The 23,600-nt window shown below is 50.3% G+C and overlaps 1 protein-coding gene across 1 annotated transcript in view; it reads right to left on the bottom strand.

The window, feature by feature from the left end:
* The window catches only part of LOC119974531, a 101,005-nt gene extending 78,864 nt beyond the window's left edge, over nt 1-22,141 (bottom strand). Inside the window, exon 1 of the mRNA XM_038813492.1 lies at nt 22,079-22,141. Within this exon, the coding sequence (XP_038669420.1) occupies nt 22,079-22,088 (10 nt within the window). The 5' untranslated portion in view covers nt 22,089-22,141. The remainder of the gene's footprint in view (nt 1-22,078) is intronic.
* Nucleotides 22,142-23,600: the final 1,459 nt, after the last annotated feature.

Below are 23,600 nucleotides of genomic sequence, written 5' to 3'. Positions count from 1 at the left end.
AGAGAATGAATAAGAGGCAGGCAAGGCAGCGGTTAGGGTGGTGCAGAGAAAGACAGAGAGGGAAAATCAAATGCTCATTGTACTGTGAGGAATCAAAGACTCATTGGACTTCTTCCCCACTGTTGCCAGACCCTTAAATGACCCTCTTATGAATGAAATGAAATGAAAATTGCTTATTGTCACGAGTGGGCTTCAATTAAGTTACTGTGAAAAGCCCCTAGTTGTCACATTCCAGTGCCTTTTCGGGGAGGCTAGTACAGGAATTGAACCGTGCTGCTGGCCTGCCTGGGTCTGCTTTAAAAGCCAGTGGTTTAGCCTAGTGTGCTAAACCAGCCCCTGATTTACCAGACCTGTTTAACACTACACCCCTGTATGCTTCACCCAATGCCGCTGTTATGTAGTTACATTGTGTACCTTGTGTTGCCCTATTATGTATTTTCTTTTATTTCCTTTTCTTTTCATGTACTTAATGATCTGTTGAGCTGCTCGCAGAAAAATACTTTTCATTGTGCCTTGGTACACGTGATAAGAAACAAATCCAATCCAAAGACTATGTCAGCCTTCAAACTTCTTAGGTGGGCGAGTCCCCTGACATTCCAGGTGATAATCCTGGTAGGGGGATTCTGTTCCCCCCATTCCTGCAGGATCAACCACACTTACTTGGTGTATGTGCCCCTGCACTCCGGGGTCTCCCTTTGTTAGAGGGAAATCCAAAATGGCCACAATCACCGGTCTCACCATGAGGTCAGGCCCCCGCACTCCAGGGCTTCCCTTTGTCCAGGGGGCACCCAACATGGTTGTCAACTGTATGTACACCATATGGATGCGCCTCTGCCCACTTGCTTTCTGTCTTCCCGTGCTAGCTATTTCTGCTAGTGTGGTGGCTCCCTACCCGGCACTGGTCTAGCCCCTACCTTATGCCTGCTGACTGCCTGTTTTCCGTGTCTAGCCTCTCACCAGTCTTCCCCCTTACTATCAGAGCAAGGAAGCACAAGCCTGCACAAACATGCTCACAGTTCAATGAGTCTTTAATTTTTCCTCTCAGTCTTTCTCTGCACAATCCTCACCGCTGCCTTGTGGTGAATGTATTACACTAATAATCCACCAGTGTATTTGTATCTGTGCTGTTGCACTTGTATTTGTATCTGTTCTATGCTGTTGCCCTTGTGGGCTTCTCCTATGGGCTATTGTATGGCATTATCCATAGGGAACATGTTGGGGCATGTATGGGCTCTGCCCATGGCTCCTCCCCTTGAAGGGAGGTATAAAGAGCAGTCGACCTGTAGGCAGTTCTCAGCATTGGTTCAGTCGCAGGCAGGCACTGTTCTAATTTGATTAAAGTCACGGTTTACTTCTACTCATGTCTCGAGTGAATTGACGGTCGCATCATGCCTTGCCTGTCTCTTGGCCAGGCCATTGATTTTTTATGAATTCATTGTCTTCCTCCGGACTGTTAAGGTAATGTTCTTTCTTCTAGTTTGTGACCCAGAGCCTGGCCGGAAACAGCATACCGAAACATACCCCGCTCTTGTACAGGGCCAACTTCGCCTGGTTGAACTCGGCCCTCTGTTTTGCTAGTTGGGCCCCAATGTTCTGATGCACCCACAACAGAATCTCTCACAGTCCTGGTATCGGTAGAGCTTTGCAATGATCGCCCTCGGCTGCTCCCCAGCTTTGGGTTTCGACCTAAGCGACCTGTGCGTTCTGTCGACCACGAGGGGGTTGGAGAGATTGTTTCTCCCGACAAAGTCACCTAGCATTTGGGAGACATAGCCCATCAGATCCATGCACTCGATATCTTCCAGCAGGCCCATGATCCAAATGTTCTGTCATCGGGACCTGTTCTCTTGGTCCTCGGCTTTCCCACTTAAGTTCCCCTGGGCTGCCGCAACCTTTTCACTTCTGCTTCCAGGGCGATGATTCTGTCGCTCTGGTCCATCGATGCCTTTTCAGGTCAAGGATCATCTTCTCCTGTGTCTCCACTCACTTCCCCAGCCCATCAATAGCCTTTTGCTTGGTGGCCATCGCCTCTGCCACCACCACCTTGATTTCTATCCTGATCGCCTCCTTTATGGTGGTCAGCACCTTCATCAGGAAGTTCTTCCATCCGTATCCAGGTGGAATTGGGGTGGGGGGGGGGGGGGGGGGGGGGGGGTGCGGGAGGCTGGTGCTCAGATCGTTGGTCTCCCTCTCTCTTGCATGGCCGGTGCTCCTTTGCCTCATGGGTCCACTGCCTCGCCCGCCTGCTGCTTGTGGCTTTTTCTGCCACTTCTGCAATCTTTTCAGCCCCTTGCACTCCCATTTGGCGACATACTCTCATGGTTGTTTTCTTCTCATTATCGAGGTAGTTTGGTCTTTGAATTTTGGGCAAAATTTGACTAAAGGTTTTTTTGGTTCTGGTTTGGAGGAGAGCCACCTGATGTGCGTCCGCTCAGCACATCACCATCACCGGAAGTCCCCAGTTCCAGTCAAATCAAATTCCATTTCCCATTGCTGGGTTAGCAACCTTCTCTCTACAACACAGAAACAGACTATTCAGCCCATCCACTCTGTGCCAGTGCTTATGGTCTACAGGAGCTTTCTCCCATTCACTCTTCCTCTTACCCTGTTACCATATCCTTCTATCAATATTCTGGGAGTTACCATTGAACATAAATTGAACTGGACCAATCATATAAATACTGTGACTACAAGAGTAAGTCAGAGGCTGGCACATGTAACTCACCTCCTCATTCCCAAAAACCTGCCCACCATCTATAAGGCACAAGTCAAGAGTGTGATGGAATGATCCCCATTTGCCTGGATGAGTGCAGCTCCAACAACACTCAAGAAATGAGACACCGTCCAGGCCAAAGCAGTCCTGGCTTGATTGCTGCCACTTCCATAATCATTCACTTCCTTCACTATCAGCAAACATTAGCAGTCATGTGTACCATTGACAAGATGCACTGCAGGAACTCACCAAGTCTCCGAAGGCAGCACCTTCTAAACCCACGACCAGTACTATCTAGAAGGACAAGGGCAGCAAATACATGGGAACCACCACCTGAAGTTTCCCCTCCAAGCCACTCACCATCCTGACTTGGAAATATGTTGGCTTTGGTTCAGTGTAGCTGGGTCAAAATCTTGGAACTCTATCCCTAATAGCACTGTGGGTGTATCTACACCTCAGGGACTGCACTGATCCAAGAAGGCAACTCACTACCACCTTCCAAATGACACAGGAGAAGATGATCCTGAGTCTTCTTTGATTACCGAGACTTCTTCTGAGCCCTTGTCACTTAAGGTACATCCCGGGAAACGACTTCCGGTTTTGGCTATGCAGAGCAAAGCTCACCTTCGGCAGCTCCCACTTGGAACGGACTTTTGGGCTCTTTTCAGGGACCCCAATGGCATTTTTTCGACATTTCCCGGTGTGGGAAGGAGACTGCAACATTCCCCCGACAGTGTATGGCTTGGACCAGGAGTGAGGCGACTAAAAAAGTGGTGGTGAAGCCAAAGAAAGTGCGAGCGAAGAAAAGCAAGATGGCGGCGGGCGGAGACCAGGCAGCGTGGATGCAGTGGGAGCAGGAGCAGCAGGAGGTTATCCAGTGCTGCTTCAGGGAGCTCAAAGCGGACCTGCTGGAGCCGATGAAGGCTTCTATTGATAAGCTGCTGGAGACCCAGGCGGCCCAGGGGGTGGCAATCCGTGAGGTCTGGCAAAAGATCTCAGATAACGAGGACGAGATCTTGGGCCTAGCGGTAAAGGTGGAGGCGCACGAGGCGCTCCACAAGAAATGGCAGGAACGGTTCGAGGGGATGGAGAATCGGTCGAGGTGGAAGAATTTGCTGATCCTGGGCCTCCCGGAGGGGCTGGAGGGGTCGGACGTGGGGGCCTATGTGGTCACCATGTTAAACTCGCTGATGGGAATGGGGTCCTTCCAGGGGCCACTGGTGCTGGAAGGGTCCCCTAGAGTGCTGGCGAGGAGGCCCAAGGCTAACGAGCCGCTGCGGGCGGTGCTGATGCGGTTTCATCGGTTCGCTGATCGGGAGTGCATACTCAGGTGGGCCAAGAAAGAGAGGAGCAGCAGGTGGGAGAACGCGGAGGTTCGAATATATCAGGACTGGAGCGCGGAGGTGGCGAAGAAGAGGGCCGGGTACAACCGGGCGAAGGCGGTGCTGCACAGGAAGGGGGTTAAGTTTGGCATGCTGCAGCCAGCGCGTCTGTGGGTCACCTACAAGGACCGGCACCATTATTTTCAGGCCCCGGAGGAGGCGTGGGCCTTTGTTCAGGCCGAGAAGCTGGACACAAACTGAGGGTCGGGATGGGGGATCGTGCGTGGGGATGGTTGGGGATTGTTGTGGTTGTGTTACATTTTGAGGGGGGGGTTCTTTGTCCTTGTTAATTTTTGGTTAGGGTGGGTTGGGCACTGTTTTGGTTGGGTTTGGCGGGTGGGCTCTTGGAGGGGGCAAGTAAACGGAGTGGGGGTGGATGGCCAGTAGGAGGGATGGAGCTCCGCGGGGGAGGGTGAGGCCCGAGTCGGGGGTGAGGGGACTGGGCCTGTAAAAGGAGCTGCGTCAAAGGGGGCGGGACCGAGCAGGTGGCAAGCGTGGGCTTTTTCCCGTGCTGAAGGCTGGAGGGGGTCTGCTGCCGTGGGGAACGGGCCGGGCATGGGCGCGTGGCTGGCCGAGGAGCGGTTATGGCTAGTCGGCGGGGGAGGGGGCGGGCAGCCCCCTGATCTGGCTGATAACCTGGAACGTAAGGGGACTGAACGTCCCGGTTAAGCATGCCCGGGTGTTCACGCACCTGAAGGGGCTGAAGGCGGATGTGGTCATGCTCCAGGAGACACACCTGAAAGTGGCAGACCAGGTAAGATTGAGGAAGGGGTGGTTAGGCCAGGTGTTTCATTCGTGGCTGGATGCTAAAAGTCAGAGGGTGGCGATCTTGGTGGGAAAGAGCGTGCGTTCGAGGCGTCGAGCATTGTGACAGACAACGGCGGCAGGTACGTAACGGTAAGCTGCAAGGGGAGAGGGTGGTGCTGGTCAACGTGAACTGGGACGATGCCGGTTTTATGCGGCGCATGTTGGGTCGGATCCCAGACTTGGAAGTGGGGGGCCTAATAATAGGGTGGACTTTAACACGGTGTTGGATCCGGCACTGGATCGCTCCAGGTCTAGGACGGGTAGGAGGCCGGCGGTGGCTAAAGTGCTGAGTTGGTTTATGGACCAGATGGGAGGGGTGGACCCTTGGAGATTTGCAAGGCTGGGGGCTAGGGAATTTTCGTTCTTCATGCACGTTCATAAGGCCTATTCCCGAATCAACAGGGAGCTGACTGCGAGAATAGAGGATACAGAGTTCTCGGCGATAGTCATTTCGGATCACGCCCCGCATTGGGTAAACTTAGAGCTGGGGGAGGAGAGGGACCAGCACCCGTTGTGGCGCTTGGAGGTGGGGCTGTTGGCGGACGAGAAGGTGAGCAAGCGGGTCAGAGGAAGCATGGAAAGATACCTGAAGGCCAACGATAATGGGGATGGTCTGGGAGGCGCTGAAGGCGGTGGTTAGGGCCCACAAGGAGAGGAGAGAACAGAGGAAGAGGGAGAGGCTGGTGGGGGAGATGGTGAGGGTAGACAGGAGGTACGCGGAGGTGCCGGAGGAGGGACTGTTGAGGGAGAGGCATAGCCTCCAGGGCGAATTCGACCTGTTGACCACCAGGAAGGCGGAGGCGCAGTGGAGGAAGGTCCAGGGGGCGATTTACAAATATGGGGAAAAGGCCAGCCGGATGCTGGCACATCAGCTTCGGAAGTGGGACGCAGCTAGGGAGATTGGGGGAGTTAAGGATAGGAAAGGGAGTGTGGTGTGGAGTGGGGTTGGCATCAATGGGGTCTTCAGGGACTTTCATGAGGAACTGTATCGGTCCGAGCCCCCACTGGAGGAGGGAGGGATGGGCCACTTTCTGGACAAACAGGTTCCCAAAGGTGGAGGAGGGACTGGTGGTGGGATTAGGGGCCCCGATTGTGCTGGAGGAGCTGGCCAAAGGGATAGGGAGCATGGAGGCAGGGAGGGCACCGGGGCCGGACGATTTCCCCGTCGAATTTTACAAAAAATATGTGGACCTGTTGGGCCTGCTGCTGGTTAGGACCTTCAATGAGGCAAGGGAGGGGGGGTTGCTTTGCCCCAACGATGTCGCGGGTACTGATCTCCTTGATCCTGAAGCGGGACAAGGATCCCCTGCAGCGTGGGTCTTACAGGCCGATTTTGACATTAAATGTAGATGCCAAGGTGCTGGCGAAGGTCTTAGCCACGAGAATTGAGGATTGTGTGCCGCAGGTCATCCACGAAGACCAGACGGGGTTTGTGAAGGGGAGGCAGTTGAACGCGAATGTGCAGAGGCTCCTGAACGTTATGATACCGGCGTGGGAGGGGGAGGCGGAGATAGTGGCGTCGATAGACGTTGAGAAGGCCTTTGATAGGGTAGACTGGGGGTACTTGTGGGAGGTGCTGGACTGGTTCGGGTTTGGGCAGGGGTTCGTCAGGTGGGTTAGGCTGTTATATGAGGTCCCGATGGCGAGTGTGGTCACAAACAAGAGGAGGTCTGAGTACTTTCAGTTGCATCGAGGGATGAGGCAGGGATGTCCCTTGTCCCCCCTGCTCTTCGCACTGGTGATTGAACCCCTGGCTATGGCACTGAGGGAGTCGAGGAACTGGAGGGGGTTGGTGTGGGGTGGGGAGGAGCATAAGGTGTCGCTCTATGCGGACGACTTGCTGCTATATGTGGCAGACCCGGTGCGGGGGATGCCGGAGGTAATGAGGATCCTCAGGGAGTTCGGGGATTTCTCAGGGTACAAGCTCAACATGGGGAAGAACGAGTTGTTCGTGGTTCACCCAGGGGACCAGGAGAAGGGGATTGGCGAGCTCCCACTAAAAAGGGCGGAGAGGAGCTTCAGGTACTTGGGGGTCCAGGTGGCCAGGAGCTGGGGGGCCCTGCATAGACTTAATTCCACAAGGCTGGTGGAGCAAATGGAGGTGGAGTTTAAGAGGTGGGACGTTTTGCCGCTGTCCCTGGCGGGTGGGATGCAGTCAGTCAAGATGACGGTGCTCCCAAGGTTTTTGTTCCTGTTTCAGTGCCTCCCCATTCTTATCCCGAAGGCCTTCTTTAGGCGGATCAACAGGATTTGTGTGGGCGCGAGGGACTCCGAGGGTGAGAAGGGTGTTCCTGGAGCGGAGTAGGGATGGGGGGGCGGGGCTGGCGCTGCCCAACCTCTGTGGGTACTACTGGGCAGCTAATGCGGTGATGATGCGCAAGTGGGTGATGGAGGGGGTGGCATGGAAGAGGCTGGAAACGGCGTCTTGTGAGCGTATGAGTCTGGAGGCGCTGGCAACGGCGCCACTGCCGCTCCCTCCAACGAGGTATACCACGAGCCCGGTGGTGGCAGCTACCCTCAATATTTGGGGGCAATGGAGGCTGCACGGGGGGGGGGGGGGGGCCTCGGTGTGGACCCCGATACGGGGAACCACCAGTTTGTCCCGGGGAGAATAGATGGAGGGTTTTCGGGGTCGCACAGGGCAAGGATAAGGAGGTTGGGGGACCTGTTTGTGGATGGGAAGTTCGCGAGCCAGGGTGAGCTGGAGGAGAAGTACGGGCTCCACCCCCCCCCCCCCCCCCCCCCCCCGGGAAACACCGTTAGGTATCTACAGGTAAGGGCGTTTGCCAGGCGGCAAGTGGTGGAATTCCCGATGCTGCCGCCACGCACGGTACAGGACAGAGTGCTCTCGGGGGTATGGGTCGGAGAGGGGAAGATTTCGGCAACATACCAGGTGATGCAGGAGGAGGATGAGGCCTAGGTGGAGGAGCTGAAAGGTAAGTGAGAGGAGTAGTTGGGGGAGGAGATCGAGGAGAGGACGTGGGCAGATGTCCTAGGGAGGGTGAACTCTTCCCCTTCGTGCACGAGGATCAGCCTCATACAGTTTAAGGTGCTGCACAGGGCACACATGACCGGGACAAGGATGAGCCGGTTTTTTGGGGGTGAGGACAGGTGTGTTAGGTGTTCAGGGAGTCCAGCAAACCACACCCATATGTTCTGGGCATGCCCAGTGCTGGAGGAATTTTATTCTCTGAGCAAGTGTCCTGAATCTCAGACTTTGTTTACTTTGGACAAAATATTATCAGCCCGTAATCGCATTTTGCCAATTTGCGGGTCTGGTTTGGGACCATAACAGACATCAGTGGGGGTAATGTGTTCGATTCTGGGCACCATGTATTCTGATGACTGTCAAGGGACGGGCTTCTACGGGAATCGGCAGGGCAGGCAGAAACGGCGCAGTGGAGTGGCGGGAACCACTCCGGCATCGGACCACCCCAAAGGCACGGAATCCTCCGCACCTTCAGGGGCAAGGCCGGTGCCGGAGTAGTTTGCGCCCTGCCGGCCGGGGTGAAAGGCCTTTCGCGCCGCGCCAGCCGGCTGGCGCGGGTCCGCGCATGCGCGGGAGCGTCAGCGGCTGCTGATGTCATTCTCACGCATGCGCGGGGGTTCACCTTCACGCCAGTCATCGCGGACGCTTACACGGCCGGCGCGTAGGAATAGAGTGCCCCCATGGCACAGGCCCGCCCACGGATCGGAGGACCCCGATCGCAGCCAAGCCACCGTGGGGGCACCCCCCGGGGCCAGATCGCCCTGCACCCCCATGAGGACCCCGGAGCCCGCCCGTGCCACCAGGTCCCGCCGGTAAGGGACCAACTCCAATTTACGCCAGCGGGACCTGCATAGAATGGGCAGGTCTTCGGCCCATCGCGGGCCAGAGAATCGCCGGGAGGACCCCGCCGACCAGTGCGGCGCGATTCCCACCCCCGCCAAATATCCGGCGCCGGAGAATTCGGCAGCCGTCGGGGGCGGGATTCACGCCGCCCCCCCCCCCCCAGCAATTTTCCGACCCAGCAGGGGGTCGGAGAATCCCACCCAAGGTTTTTGAGTGTGCACTGGAGATTTACCAGAATGGTGCCAGGGTGAGAGATGTGTAGACACCAGAGAGCTGGGATTATTCTTTGAGCAAAGAATGTTAAGAGGACAATTGATGGCAGCATTCAAAGTTAAGAATGATTTTGATATAGTATTTGTTAAGGAACTGTTTCCAGTGGCAGAGGGTCAGTAAGCAGAGGGATACACATTTATGTTAATTGGCAAAAGAACCAGGGATGACTTGTGCAAAACATTGTTCTATGCAACAAGTTGTCATGATCCACAATGCAATGTCTGAAAAGATGGTGGATGCAGATTCATTATTGATAATCAAAAGAAATTCAGATGACCGCTGGAAAGGAAAACGTTTACTGGGCAATGGGGATTGAGATAAATTGACTCACTCCGCCAAGGAGCACCGTTGCTGTAACATTCCATGATCATAAGTAATTTTTTTAATTTACAGTATCCGATTATTTTTTTTCCAATTAAGGAGCAATTTAGTGCAGTCAATCCATCTACCTGGCACATCTTTGGGTTTTGGGGTGAGACCCATGCAGACACGGGGAGGATGTGCAAACTCCACATGGACAGGGCCGGGATCGAACCTGGGACCTCAGTGCTATGAGGCAGACAGTGCTAACCACGGCGCCACAGTGCCACCCCCACCCCCCGCGATCATAAGCAAATAGCTGCTCTTTAAGGCCCAATGATCTTTGGCACATTTCGGATCTTCTCATTCCATGTTGCCAGCATCAGCTTATATCCTGGACTGAGAAATGATTGCAATCGTGAGCATCCCTCGGTTGAAGAAAGCTGATCTCCTAAACAAAATCAACCAGTTGCCCAAGACGAACCAACGTGACCTAGATGTGAGCCCAGTCTTCTGGAAGGTAATGGCTTGGACTCATTGAAACAGCCGAGAAAGATCACATGGTGAATGGAATCAGAACCCCAGTCGAAACAGAAAGAGAGAACAAGATCGTAAGGACCGGCAATTTGATAGGGCGGCTGCTTCTCGGATTTAGAATGCACTGTTCGACCCAGTCAAGAATGCCAAAGCAATGTGCTGAAGTGCCTGATTTCAACCCCTAGGAGGGCTGCTTCCACACATGCAAGCCTTGCATCGTCCACAAGGGGGAAAGCTTGAATCAGGTTCTGCAGAAGTAGAGTGTTGGATAGAAATGAAATGAAATGAAATGAAAATCGCTTATTGTCACAAGTAGGCTTCAAATGAAGTTACTGTGAAAAGCCCCTGATAAACATGTTGTCTGGAGTCCACAAAGATTATGAACTCCAATATATCTTTAATTATGATGAAATAGATGTCTCTGGGTGGGTTGGATAGGACAGGCACGTTCAAAGGTGAAACTCAACCTGCACTAAAGGAAGCAAAGGGAAGAACCTCATGCTGGAATATGAATGCCAATCTCATATTCACACAAATACATGCACATGCACAAACTCGCATGTACGTGCACGCACATTCAGGTGCACACACACATATACCATAAGGGTGATAGAAAAGAGGTTGTTATTACAACTATAGATAACAACAGCAGAAGAACCACAGGCACTAATATTAACTCACTTGATTTCCAAAGTCCAGATGGTACTTCCTTCATGGCGGAGTTCAGGCCAGATGAGCTCCTGGTTGGAGACTGCAACACGAAAATCATTGAAATGGATAAACAGCGCAATGTGGTTTCTGTGCTTAGACTGTTTGGCAGGTAATAAGAACAATGAACAAAGAAAAGTACAGCACAGGAATAGGTCCTTCTGCCCTCCAAGCCTGTGCCGATCATGATGCCCTAACTAAAATCAAAACCTTCTGCCCTTACTAGGTCCGTATCCCTCTATTACCTCCCTATACGTGTACCCATCCAGATGCCTCTTGAATGTTGCCAATGTACCTGCTTTCACCACATCCTCTGGTGGCAAGTTCCAGGCACCCACCACTCTCTGCATGAAAAACTTGCCCCCCCCCCCCCCCCTTTTCTGTTCCATAGAAGCCAACAACACCTTTCCCATCCCTGGTGGAGCTAACAATTTGGGCCTAGATTGATCCAGCTTTGGATCTAGACCACAGTTTAAGCCCCCCCCCCAAGATTAGTTGATGCAAGTCCAAGTCAGGAATAGAGGCCATCAACCTCCTGACAAACCTTTTAGCATTCCCATTTGACATATAAACATTGACCAGAAACACCAAATTGCCCACCAAAGACCCATTTACCATCCGCTCGGGTCTACCACGATCTTGTTACCCGAAAAAAGAACCTGTTTATTAATCAAAATCTCCATCGAAGCCTTAATTAGATATCTGGCTCATCCACCCCTTCAACAACCTGGTCTGGTCCCTTACCCTCAAATGAGTCTCCTGCAAAAACACCACATCAGCACGCAAACTTTTCAGATGAGCAAATATTCTCGACCTTTTCACTGGGCCACCCAAACCCCTTACATTCCGATCGCCAACCAAATTGGCAGCCTCCAACCCTTCCCTAGCCCGGATGGGTAGCCATTTCCACCAAAATAGATCATCCAGCAACTGCTTAGAGAATACAGGCACAAGGTGCACCCATGATGGCCGCCACACCTACCATCAAGACAAAAGAAAGAAAAACCTGTAGTCACCGTCAGCAAACTAACCTTATCCCCACCCCGCTCCCCCCCACCTCCCCGTCCAAAAACAATACCCCTCCAAAATGTTCGTACCAGTAATAAAAAGATGAACAATGCCCCCTCCCAACTAACCCTAACCCCAAACAAAACAAAAACATGAAGCTCATCATCCCAAACCAAACGACTGTAATGAGCTGCAGCTACCTGTACCACTTGGCTCCCATTGGCTAGCTAACACTACTGCTAGCAGAACGGCCCCAGGGTAAAGAAAATAACTACTGCCCAAACCAAGGGTACAAAGTAGAACAACAAAGATCATATTCCAACTGGGAGCTATATATTTCCCATAACAACCATAGTATGTAGAACACCTCACAACATCCATCATATGAAACAGTCATCACAGCCACGAACAAAAAAATACAAACACACTTGTACAAAAGACTCCTACAACCCATCTGCCCAGCATCTGCTATCAAAAAACCTCACAGAAGCACAATTAACTTGAACCGAGCCTATGTATTTTAACAAAGCATTCTCTGCTGCAAAAATAATAGTCCTTTGACTCAAACGTTACTTGGAGGCGCGCCGAATACACCACCCCAAACCAAACCCCACTCTTATACAGGGCGGCTTTGGCTTTATTGAACTCTGCCTGTTTCTTTGTCAGTTCCACTTCAACATCCTGGTAAAGCCTGATGGTGTGGCCTTCCCATTTGTAGTCCCGAAGCTCCTTGGCCCATTTCAGGACTCGTTCCTTCTCTCGGAAGCTGTGGAACCATACAATAACAGCCCTTGGTGGTTCATTCCAGGCTTCTGCCAGAGCGACTGATAGACCCAATCCAGCTCAGGAGGGCATGTTATTCCACCCTCCCCCATCATCTTCCCAAACATTTGCGAAAAGCTTGCACTGGGAGTCGGGCCTTCCATACCCTCCGGCAACCCCAAAATTCTGAGATTCTGCTTCCAAGGGTGGTTTTCTTGATCATCTACCTTGGCTCTCAGTGTCTTATTTTCACCGGCAATCAGGGGGGTCTCAGCCTCCAGCAAGACAATTTGCTCACTTTGCTTCAACAGAGCTGCCTCCACGCCCTTTATGACCGCGCTCCGTTACCATTTTGGAGGTCTTCTCTAATTTCGACTGAATGGTAGCCTGGGCATCCTCTATCGACTTTTGAAGGCCCCCAGACACAACCGTCCACTGCTTCTCAAATTCCATCACCAGAATCATGGAAAGCATGTTGTTAGTGGAGTGACTGGAGGCACAGGGGCACCCTCTGCCATTTTCCGAATCCGTTGACCAATTTCTAGCAATGACCTTTGCTCTGGTCCTTCTTGGCATTTCCCTTATGTGGGCACATTATTCCATCAATCAGATCGGAGTTTGCGTAAAAGCAACCCCTGAAACAAGGCAAAAAAGGCTCAAAACCCTGTTGGGAGCCACCTCGTGTGCTACATCCCCATAAATGACAACACAGGTAGTCAGCTCTGCAGGAATAATGAGTTTTGCTTTATGGGTCCCCTGGTTTAATGATAATAATGTACTTACAATTAGATGTGAGATTCCACAATGATGAAGAGGATTTTTTTGTTTTTGCAATGTTCAGAACAAAGGGCCAAAGTTGTGGCCATGTGACTTTAGCAACCACCTTGTTAGGTTCAGCAGAAAGTGCATTTAAAAAATAGCCAAAAAAAGGAATAAAATCTGATGCACACAGCGGTGATTTCCTTCATGTCTTATTGACATAACAGTAACGCTGGGCTGACTGCATCCCTATGTGTAAAAAGAACCTATTTCCTTCTCTCAGAAGCAGTTTGCTGAAAGCTTCCTGGAAATCTGCTAATCAGCGATCAATCCAATGTTTTCAGAAAGCAGGTTTTAAATAAAATATTGTGGTGAGATAAACAGATAGATGCCAGTTCTTTGTTTGGTTAAAGATAGAATCTAGTTTTGTTTACGCTGTGCAGAGGCCAAGAAGCCCAAAGGTCACTTTTGTTTGAGTTTCGGGGAGCCGTTGGGGTGGTATTGGTGGGGGTGATTCTGCCTTGGAAGAGCCTCTGCCCTACTCTCTACACAGTTTCAGCTTGTCGATCACTTGTTGCTGCACTCAAGCTGAAAAGAAATATTGATCTTTCGTCAGAAAAAATATTCCAACTGTATTCCAAACGTATTATTTAGCTTTTTAATATACCATCACTTTTTAACTATGTGGCCATTTCCTTATTCCTTTTACATTAATTCAATGTGGACCGATTGTGGTGTAACCCTGTGTATGTGTGAAACCTAGAGCAAAGTTATGTAACAAAGTCAATTGAACCACACAGGAAAGGAATTCTTATTGAAACTTACAGAATACTGAGAGGCCCAGATAGAGTGGACGTGGAGATGTTTCCACAAGTAGGAGAAACTGGAACTCGAGGGCACAGCTTCAGACTGAAGAGACGATCCTCTAAAACTGAGATGGGAACAGGATGAGGGGGTTCTTTGAGGGAGTGGAAGCCAGGTGTGAGCAGTGCTCTTGTGGGCCTGCCAACCATACCCACATGTTCTGGTCTTGTCTAAAGATGGTGAGCTTTTTGGTCTCCTTCTTTAACACCATGTCAGCAGTTCTTAACATTGATCTGGAGCCGTTTTGGGGGTATCAAACTCACCAGGGCTACGGAAGGGTTGAAGACAGATGCATTCACCTTTGCCTCGCTGATAGCCCAAAGCCGAGTTCTGCTGGGATGGAGAGTGTCTGCTCTGCCGATTGCCTTGGCCTAGTTGGGTGACCTTATGGACTTTTTATACTTGGAAATGGTGAAGTACACTGCTGGGGGATCAGTAGAGGAATTGACTTGAGGTAGAATTTTCAGAGTTGTCTTGTAGTTTTGATCATGTTTGTTAACTATGAAATCTTTAATAAAGTTTTTTTTAAGCTGAGATGAGGAGGAATTTCCTCATCTAGAAGGTGGCGAATCAGGAACGCATTGCCACAGAAGGCAATGGAAGCCAAGTCACTGAGTGTCTTTAAGACAGAGGTAGATACGTTCTTGATTAACGAGGGGACGAGGGGTTATGGGGAGAAGGCAGGAGAATGGGGATGCAAAACATATGAGCCATAATCGAATCACAGAGCAGACTCGATGGGCTGAATGGCCTAATTTTGCTCCTATATCTTATAGTCTTGTGATCTAAAAGCAAAAGCACGATAGTGAATTTAGTCAAATGGAAGCTTTGCTAGAATCAGCAAGTTCTGCAAAATCACTTAACTGTAGCTGGTCCGTACCAGGGAAGATAAACAGACTTCAGATTTGCTTAGAGGCAATAAATATGCTGCCTCCTCCCAGCCCTGGAGATTGATAATGGTGTCAGGAGATATCAAAGAGTAGGCAAGCTGGCTACGGCACCTCCAGGGTGATCTTCAAAGGGGCCTAGCCAGCGAATATCTGGAGAAGGCATGGCGATAAATGATGATGTAATTAAAAACCAATTAAATGGACTAAAAGCAGTCTTTACCTTATATGACACAGGGGACAGAGCAAGGAGGGTGGAAAGAAAGCGCCTGCAGAACCATCAGGGCTGCAGTGGTTAGAGCAATTTAGTTAATTGCTCAGAAGACGCACATGGGGATTTTGTCATTGGATTGACCGCTGAGACAGACCTCGGCACACAGGGAAACTAAGCAACCAATATCATTGTGAGTGTGTACTATTGCTCAGTGGTTTAATAAATGTATATCATATTTGGTGAAACTTCACCCAAGCTTTTATGTCAGTGATATCCTGAATAGAGTCAAAAGAACGTTTAGACCAGAAAAAGGATCTTACACAATTAAAGCAGATGAACATGTTGCACTGTTCTGACAACACAATTCTTCCCAATGCTTTATGCTGAGTTAGCATTTATATATCAACTATAACATGATTGGTATAAATCTGGAGTGACGGCTTATTTACACAAGTGTAGTGGGTGTGCAGTGGAAAACAGGAGGCTTAGCTCAGTCACTCTATTGGTGGAGAGTCAGTGCTGTGTTAATCTGCAGCCTTGGCCTACTTACATGACAAATGTAGAGTTGATGTGTACTGAAACCACCTCACTTTATTTTTCGGACAAGAGTAAGAGCAGTTGGAAACTGTCCAGCATAAACCTTGGTAAGCTTTTAAAAATTAATTTACGGGATGTGGGCGTCACTGGTTAGACCAGCAATTATTGCCCGTCCCTAATTGTCCTTTAGAACAGTCATTTTCAAACGCAGGTTCACGACCCGCGGGTGAATTGCTGGCGGATGTCGGGTCACCAGGCCACGCATCGCAGCGTTCCCAATTGCGGAAATTAGTGGCCAAATGCACAATCAGCTTTTAAAAATGGCGGCCCAGCGAGACAGGAAGCCTCCTCCTGACGTCAGTGCGCTGACCCAGGAGCAGATCTTTTTTAAAATCATTGCAGTCTGCCTGGAGCGGTGGCAGAGAGCAGGTCACATTGATGCCACATGTTCTAGATGCGAGAGATATTCCTCCACTTTGCAGCTGCCAGCAGTGCTGGTGCGAACTCCAGGACCTACGGTGAACAACCCATGAAGAAGAAGCAAACAGGAACAAAACAGCAGAAAGATGATTACTTGATGTGTGCGTTTATTAATTGTTCCACTGCAAATTAGGATTCCAAGTTCATGTGTGTCAAATGCAGGGAAGCACTGGAAAATGAAAGTTTAAAAACCTCAAAACTACAAAGACGTTTAAAGACTAAGCATCGCGAGTTCAAGGACAAACCTCTTTATTTTTTTCTTTCTTTTTATATAAATTTAGAGGATCCAATTCTTTTTTTTCCAATTAAGGGGCAATTTAACGTGGTCAATCCACCTACCCTGCACATCTTTGGGTTGTGGGGATGAGACCCACGCAAACACAGGGAGAATGTGCTAATTCCACACAGACAGTGACCCAGGGCCAGGATCAAACCTGGGTCCTCAGAGCGTGAGGCAGCAGTGCTAACCACTGCGCCACCGTGCCGCCCTCTCTTTACTTTGTTCAATGGATGCAGTGAGGTCTTAAATCATCAGCTGGTCATTACCAGAAATGTAACATTGAATAACAAAGCAACTGAGATCATGAGGACGGAGCAGGCTCACTTGTCACATTAAAGGGAAATGGACATGGTGCGTTGTGAAGTTTGGGCCGCATGAGTCGTGAAGGTTGCCAACATGGGGCACAAAGGTTTTCTGGCGCGAGTCACACAGGTCGGTCAGGGTGGGTCACGAAGGTCAGCTGGTGTGGGTCCTGAAGGATGGCCTTTGGTAAAAATGTGTTCCGCGCAAAAAACTTTGAAAAACACTGCTATAGAAGGTGGTGGTGAGCTGCCTTCTTGAATCACTGCAGTCCATGTGGTGTAGGTAAACCCACAGTGTTGTTAGGGAGGGAGTTCCAGGATGTTGAACCAGTGACAGTGAAGGAACAGTCAATATATTTCCAAGTCAGAATGGTTGGTGGTTTGGAGCGGAACATCCAGGTGGTGGGCTCCCTTGTGTCTGCTGCCATTGTCATAGTTATAAAATTTTACAGTACATCGTATCCTTCTAGATAGTGCAGGTCATGGGTTTAAAAGATGCTACCTAAGGAGCCTAGGTGGGGAACTTGCTTTGAGGGAGTGAAATTTAATTTCAGTCGTGTTCCTGAAAGCGTTAGGTAGGACAGACAGCCTGCAGCTGTGGTTACCCTGTCATGACACAGTAGCACAGTGGTTAGCACTGCTGCCTCACAGCGCCAGGGACCCGGGTTCAATTCTGGAAGGGGTAGGTCGATTCACTGTGCGGAATTGCCCCTTAGTGTCCAGGGATGTGAAGTTTAGATTATGGGGTTGCAGGGATAGGGTGGGATATGGATCGGTGCAGACCCGATGGGCCGCATGACCTCCTTCTGCACTGTCGGGATTCTGTGGATTCTATGGAAACTAAAGACTAAAGTAAATTCACCAGAGTCCCAGATGACCATGGGCTGCTTTCCCCTTTGAGGGGGGAGAGCTGACTGGTACTGATTTAACCTGAGGATCACCACACCTCAAGTAAGGTGCAAGGTTGGGAAAGCAGGGCCTTCATGAATAATCTCAGCTGGTAAGGGAGCTCATTAGTTAAGTGTTGAAGATATGAGGGAAGGGGAACTTAATTGTAGTGTTCCTATCCAGTATGCTCAATTGTTTCCTGTCTCTAGTCTTGTTTTGAAAAAAAAAGAGTCCGTTACCGAAGAAGGTTTGGTAGACACAAGCCTGTAGTGAAAGTATTCCATAACTAAAGTCCCAATTCCATATCCCTGCTTCAATAGTTCCTGAAACTGGTCAACTTTTAAAAGGGTGTGAACACTTCTCTTAGCTCTGCCAGTGAACAAGCTGTCAGCTGTAGCAGGGTTTGATGAATTATCGGATCAAAAGTGAATTCCAAAGCCTGATGTTCTCAGGCACTTTCTTTTAGTAAACAGGAAATGTTATCGAATTTACGAGCTACTTTACAGCTGGTGTTTTGATTAACTTGCAGCCACAGATAGCAGCAAGTGATGACAGTGGCAAAAAGAAGGAAAAAGCATGACAAAGGAAACTTCAGCCTTCCCAGGAAGCGGTTTCTATATTAGAGAGAAAAAAAAATGTTCCAGAATGAGCTTTTTCATTTGGTGCCTTTCTTCCCCCCTCCACCCACCAACTGCCGCCGCCCACTCTGCCATCATTTTAAATGATGTACCCACTTCAGCTGTCAGTTTGTCCCTTCTTCCCCCTCCCCCCTTACTTGTGTGCTTCCAATCAAGTCATTCTGCTCAGATAACAATGACTGGCATTTCTCGAGCAGGTTTAACATCGGGAATTGACTCCAGCTGCTTTACAGAAGGAAAATCATTTAAAAGAAAGAACGGGGGGGATAGACAGGGGAAGGAATTCTCGCGAATGGGAATAGTGACGGCAGTAGGCGCAGCGGCTACCAGTGTACAAAAGCTCGATATTAGAGAGATGGAGAGCCCTGGGATTGGGGGGCTGCAGTAGTGATGTACCATCAATTGAACGCGAGACGAGTTGCTGAACAAAAGTATGGCTTTAATCTACTAGATGTTATCCCTGCGGTCGATTACAGTATAAGGACGACCGCCGGGAGTACTGGGTATTTATACCCCGCCTCAAGGCGGGGTTAACTCAGCCTCTCAACCAATTGGGGAGCCATCACATGACTGGTCTCAACCAACCAGTCGAGAGGCACATGACCGACCAGGGCCAATGGTAAGCCGGTGTTCTGCACCAATGGCAGGCAGCTATGCTAATCATACCACCACAAATAGGTCACAGAGATAGGGAGGGCAAATGTGCTGAAGAGAATTAAACATGAAAGTGAGACTTTAAAACTGATAGTGTTGGGCGGGTGCCTTGCGGCATTACAGGTTAGTAAGGTCAAAGGTAATGAATGAGTGGATTTTGATGTCGAATAGGGTTTATAGGCAGCAGATTTTTAAGATCGAATTTGTGCAGAATGGAAAGTGGGATGGAATGTGGGGGCGTGCATGGAAAATCACAAAAGAGTTGGAATAATTGAACCTACAGGTGACAAAATAATGGATGAGGATTTCAGCAGCGGATGGGGTGAAGTAGAGTTGGAGATGGGTATTGATGCAGACATGAATATCGCTCCAGCCTTTGTGATGGTGAGGAGGTGCAGTTGGAGGATCAGCTCAAGAATGCTGAGGTGATGAAAGGTCTGGTTCAATCTAAGGCAGTGAGCGGAGAGGAAGGTTTAAATCGGCAACAAGGTCATCAATGGCATTTGTAGCTGGCGAGGGGTGGGTGGGGGGGAAAGAGGGCAGTGGTGATGGTCAATGACAATGACTTTGGTCTCCCATGTTTAACTGGAGGGGGACCTTCTGCCCATTCAGCATTCCAATAACACAACCACTGAATGGGTTAAGACAAGCAACGAGGAAGTAAGGCATTAACACACAAGTGGAAGCCGAACCTTACCAAAGCAGCAGTGTAGATGAGGAAGATGAGTGCACAGGAGGAATATGGAGGAGTCCAAAGGAATTTGAACACAGGAACAATAGAAACAGATGGGGAAGAAATTCTAAACACTCATAACTCTTTAAAACCCTTTCCTTGTCTCCATCGTAAATAGGAGACCCCTTATTTTTCAACTGTATCCCCATCCCTGCCACAGTTCTAGATTTTCCCATTAGGGGAAACATGCTCTTAGCATCTGTCAAACCCCTCAGAATCTTCTGTTTTAATAAGATCACCACTCATTCTTCTAAACACCAATGAGTGTAGGCCCCAACCTGCTGAACCTTTCCTCGTAATCGTACAAATCATTCCAGTGAACCTTCTCTGAACTGCTTCTGATGCGTTTTTCCTCCCTAGTGAGGGATCAAAACTGTACCCAGTACTTTTGGTGAAAACTCACCAGTGCGCCCTATAGTTGTGGCAAGACTTACCTACTTGAGATAACCTCAATTACAACACAGGAGAGAAGATTGGTAATTCCAAGGCTTTAATTACCAGAGAACCGGACAGCTGCCGAGAAATGTGGTCACAGCATGCTGCCCAGTAAGCATCACCTTATATACCGTTTCCTGGGGGCGGAGCCAGAGGCGGAGTCCCCCAGGGTTCCAAGCCCGGTCTTAAAGGGCCAATGTATTAAAGGCAAGGTACAGTTACAGCAGTTACCGATACCATTCATCACATTCACCCCCTGTTTAAAAAAAACACATAGTCCGTCGGGGGTGAAAGTGGAGTTATAATTCAGTTTTTTGGGTGGTCTGACCGTCCGTGCGGACGTTCTCCACTCCGGTGGTGGTGCCGTGGATACGGTCGGTATCGGTGATGGTATATCCGGGAGCACAGTTGACTGAGCCTTTGCCCGCTTTGAAGCGGGGGCGTATCCGGGGTGACTAGGGTGATTGGTGCCGGCGCCGGCTGGGGGGCAGGGGGCGCTATGGGGGGGCGCTGTCGGGGTCGGCAGTTGGTGCAGGGAGGGGAGCGTCGGTAGGGGGGGGGAGTCGGTGGGGAAGCCGGTGGGTGCCAGGTCTCGCAGAGAGATGGTGTCCTGCCTGCCGTCGGGGTGCTCGACGTAGGCGTATTGAGGGTTTGCGTGTAGAAATTGGACCCACTCGACTATCGGATCTGTTTTATGGCTCCTCACGTATCTCCGGAGTAGGACTGGTCCCGGAGTCGTCAGCCAACGTGGAAGCAAGACCCCAGAGGTGGACTTCCTGGGGAAGACAAACAAACGATTGTGAGGGGTCTCGTTCGTGGCCGTACAGAGGAGCGACCTAATGGAATGTAGGGCATCGGGTAGGACCTCCTGCCAGCAGGCAATTGGGAGACTCCTTTACCGTAGGGCTAGAAGGACAGCCTTCCAAACTGTTGCGTTCTCCCTCTCCACCTGCCCGTTTCCCCGCGGGTTATAGCTCGTCGTTCTGCTCGAGGCGATGCCCTTGCTGAGCAGATATCGACGCAGCTCATCGCTCATGAACGATGTACCCCGGTCGCTGTGGATATAAGCGGGGAAACCAAACAGTATGAAGATGCTGTGCAGTGCCTTGATCACGGAGGCCAAGGTCATTTCGGGGCAGCATGCTGCCCAGTGAGCATCACCTTATTTACCGTTTCCTGGGGCGGAGACAGAGACGGAGTCCCCCAGAGTTCCAAGCCCGGTCTTAAAGGGCCAATGTATTAAAGGCAAGGTACAGTTACAGCAGTTACCGATACCATTCATCACACTACTTTTATACTCCATTCCCCTTGTAAAAAAGGCTAAAATTTCATTTGCTTTCTAAATTACTTGTTGTAACTCTATGCTCCTGTTTTGTGATTCATGTATGAGAATACTACGATCCCACGGTCTGCCATTTCCTCACCCGCACACAACCTATTTGCAGACTCTCTGTATCCTCCACACAACGTGCTTCCCTACATGCCTTTGCATTAGAACATAGAACATAGAACAGTACAGCACAGAACAGGCCCTTCGGCCCTCAATGTTGTGCCGAACAATGATCACCCCACTTAAACCCACGTAACCCGTATACCCGTAACCCAACAATCCCCCCATTAACCTTACACTACGGGCAATTTAGCATGGCCAATTTGATTAGAATACAGTCGGTTCCAGTCAGGCTAGGGTATAAATAGCAGAGTGCTAAGCCAAAGTTTGAACAAGAGAAACCATCTCTGGAGATCCTCTGTGTCGCTTGCAGCACTGTAGTAACCGGCGAGTGCTGCTGTCAATTATTCCTCCACTCTTCCTAGACTCTGGGTGGCGCTGCAGGGACCCTCTGCCCAGTGCAGCTGTCAATCATTCCTCTAGTCTGCCCAGACTCTGGGTGGCGCTGAAGTCATCCTCCCAGCAATGCAGCTATCAATCATTCCTCCTCGAGCAGAGAGGGAGGAGCTCGGAGTTTAATAGCGGGCGCATTTGATTTGGAGGAGGTTCTGTGGGGACCCAGCTCGCGGCGATGAAGCTAAGCTTATCATTGTCGGGACGCCTTTTTCGATGCGGAGGTAGTTTAAAACAGTTACCTTGCCTCATATAGCAGTAATATTATGAACGAGCCCTTTATGCCTTTTTTGTGTCATTTTTAGGTGTAATAATATTCCTCCTCCGATCCCGGTCGTCTCCTCTACAAAGATGGCCGCCACACTTTCCCCCTTGATCACGGTAACAATTTGCGTTTACCGTCATGACGTTCGGCGTCGTAACGTAACGACACCAATTTATTTGGTTCCAAATCAGCATTCATACATTTGGTACAGGACCAGGAACCTTCTCACGCCAGTCAAACAAGGCTGGATTCTCCAATGGCGGGATTCTCTGTTGCGTTGGCAGCGCACCCATGTACGGCGTGGGGCTGCCCACAATGGCGAACCCTGGGTGGGATTCTCCCTTTTGGGAACAAACTCCCCACGCCTGCCGGAAAACAGGCGAGAATCACTCTGGACCTTTTCCTTGAAAGTGTTGGTTTAGCACAAACAGCTGGCTTGCAAAGCCAGCAGCATGGGTTCAATTCCCATACTGGCCTCCCCGAACAGCCGCCAGACTGTGGCGACTGGGGGCTTTTCACAGTAACTTCATTGATGTTTACTTGTGACAATAAGCGATTATTATTGTATTATTTTCCAGGGGGCTAGCAGGGCCCTGGCGTGTGTCCCGCGGCTCTGGCCGCAAGCGGGTCTGCGCGTGCGCACGACGGCCCACCTCGGCACAGGCGTTGCTGACATGGCGGAGCCACACCGGGCCCGCGCGGAGTAAGGTAGGTGGATTACCTCCGCCCCACACCTGCACCGCCGCCGCAGCCACGGATCCGAGTTCCCGCCGAGTGGTACCAGATGTAAAACATGCTGGTGGGAGTTCGACCGCAGAGTTCCAACGGCCCCCGACCGGCACCACATCGACCTCATGCGTGGGACTGGCAGGTCCGTGCAGAAGCGCCGTCGAGCCGGGTTTCCGGCGTGGATGGCTATTCTCAGCCCCATTGGCCGGTTGGTGGGACGGAGGATCCCGCTGCCGGTGGGATGGAGAATGCTCCCTCTACTTTATCAATTCAACTGTAAAAGGAAAATAATTAATCATTACCAACTGTTGAAATCAGAGGAAAATGAGTGTTCGGAGTATTTTGATAATAGGGATCTGCAGTTAAAGATTGCAAACAGTCGGCTAATGCATTCCAGGAGGTTTCCTCACATGACTTGCCCCCAGGTTCCAAACGTTCGTCATCAGGCACATCCTTGCCTTCCTACGCCAATCGAAAAGCAAAATGAGTCATTTCCTCGTTGGCTGATGCTTGACTTGTCAGCCAAACATCCTTTTTCCACCCCTATTTGCCATACTTCTTTTTATCTGGTGAAGAGATTTTCAAAGAAAATGACAAAAAAAGGAATCTTAAATTTCTTAATGTCTCTATTATTTTTCCCCAGGAACGCACACAGCTGTGTCCTGCAGAGGATACAGAGACAACTGGTTACACCTTAGCAGGTCCAGGGGTGGCTGGGTAGCACAATGGTTGCTTCACAGCACCAGGATCCCAGGTTTGATTACCGGCTT

This window comes from Scyliorhinus canicula, chromosome 12 (assembly GCF_902713615.1).
Source record: "Scyliorhinus canicula chromosome 12, sScyCan1.1, whole genome shotgun sequence".
In the NCBI taxonomy this organism is placed as follows: Eukaryota; Metazoa; Chordata; class Chondrichthyes; order Carcharhiniformes; family Scyliorhinidae; genus Scyliorhinus; species Scyliorhinus canicula.
Note: the sequence above shows the minus strand (reverse complement) of the source record. Positions and strands in the feature narration are given on the sequence as shown.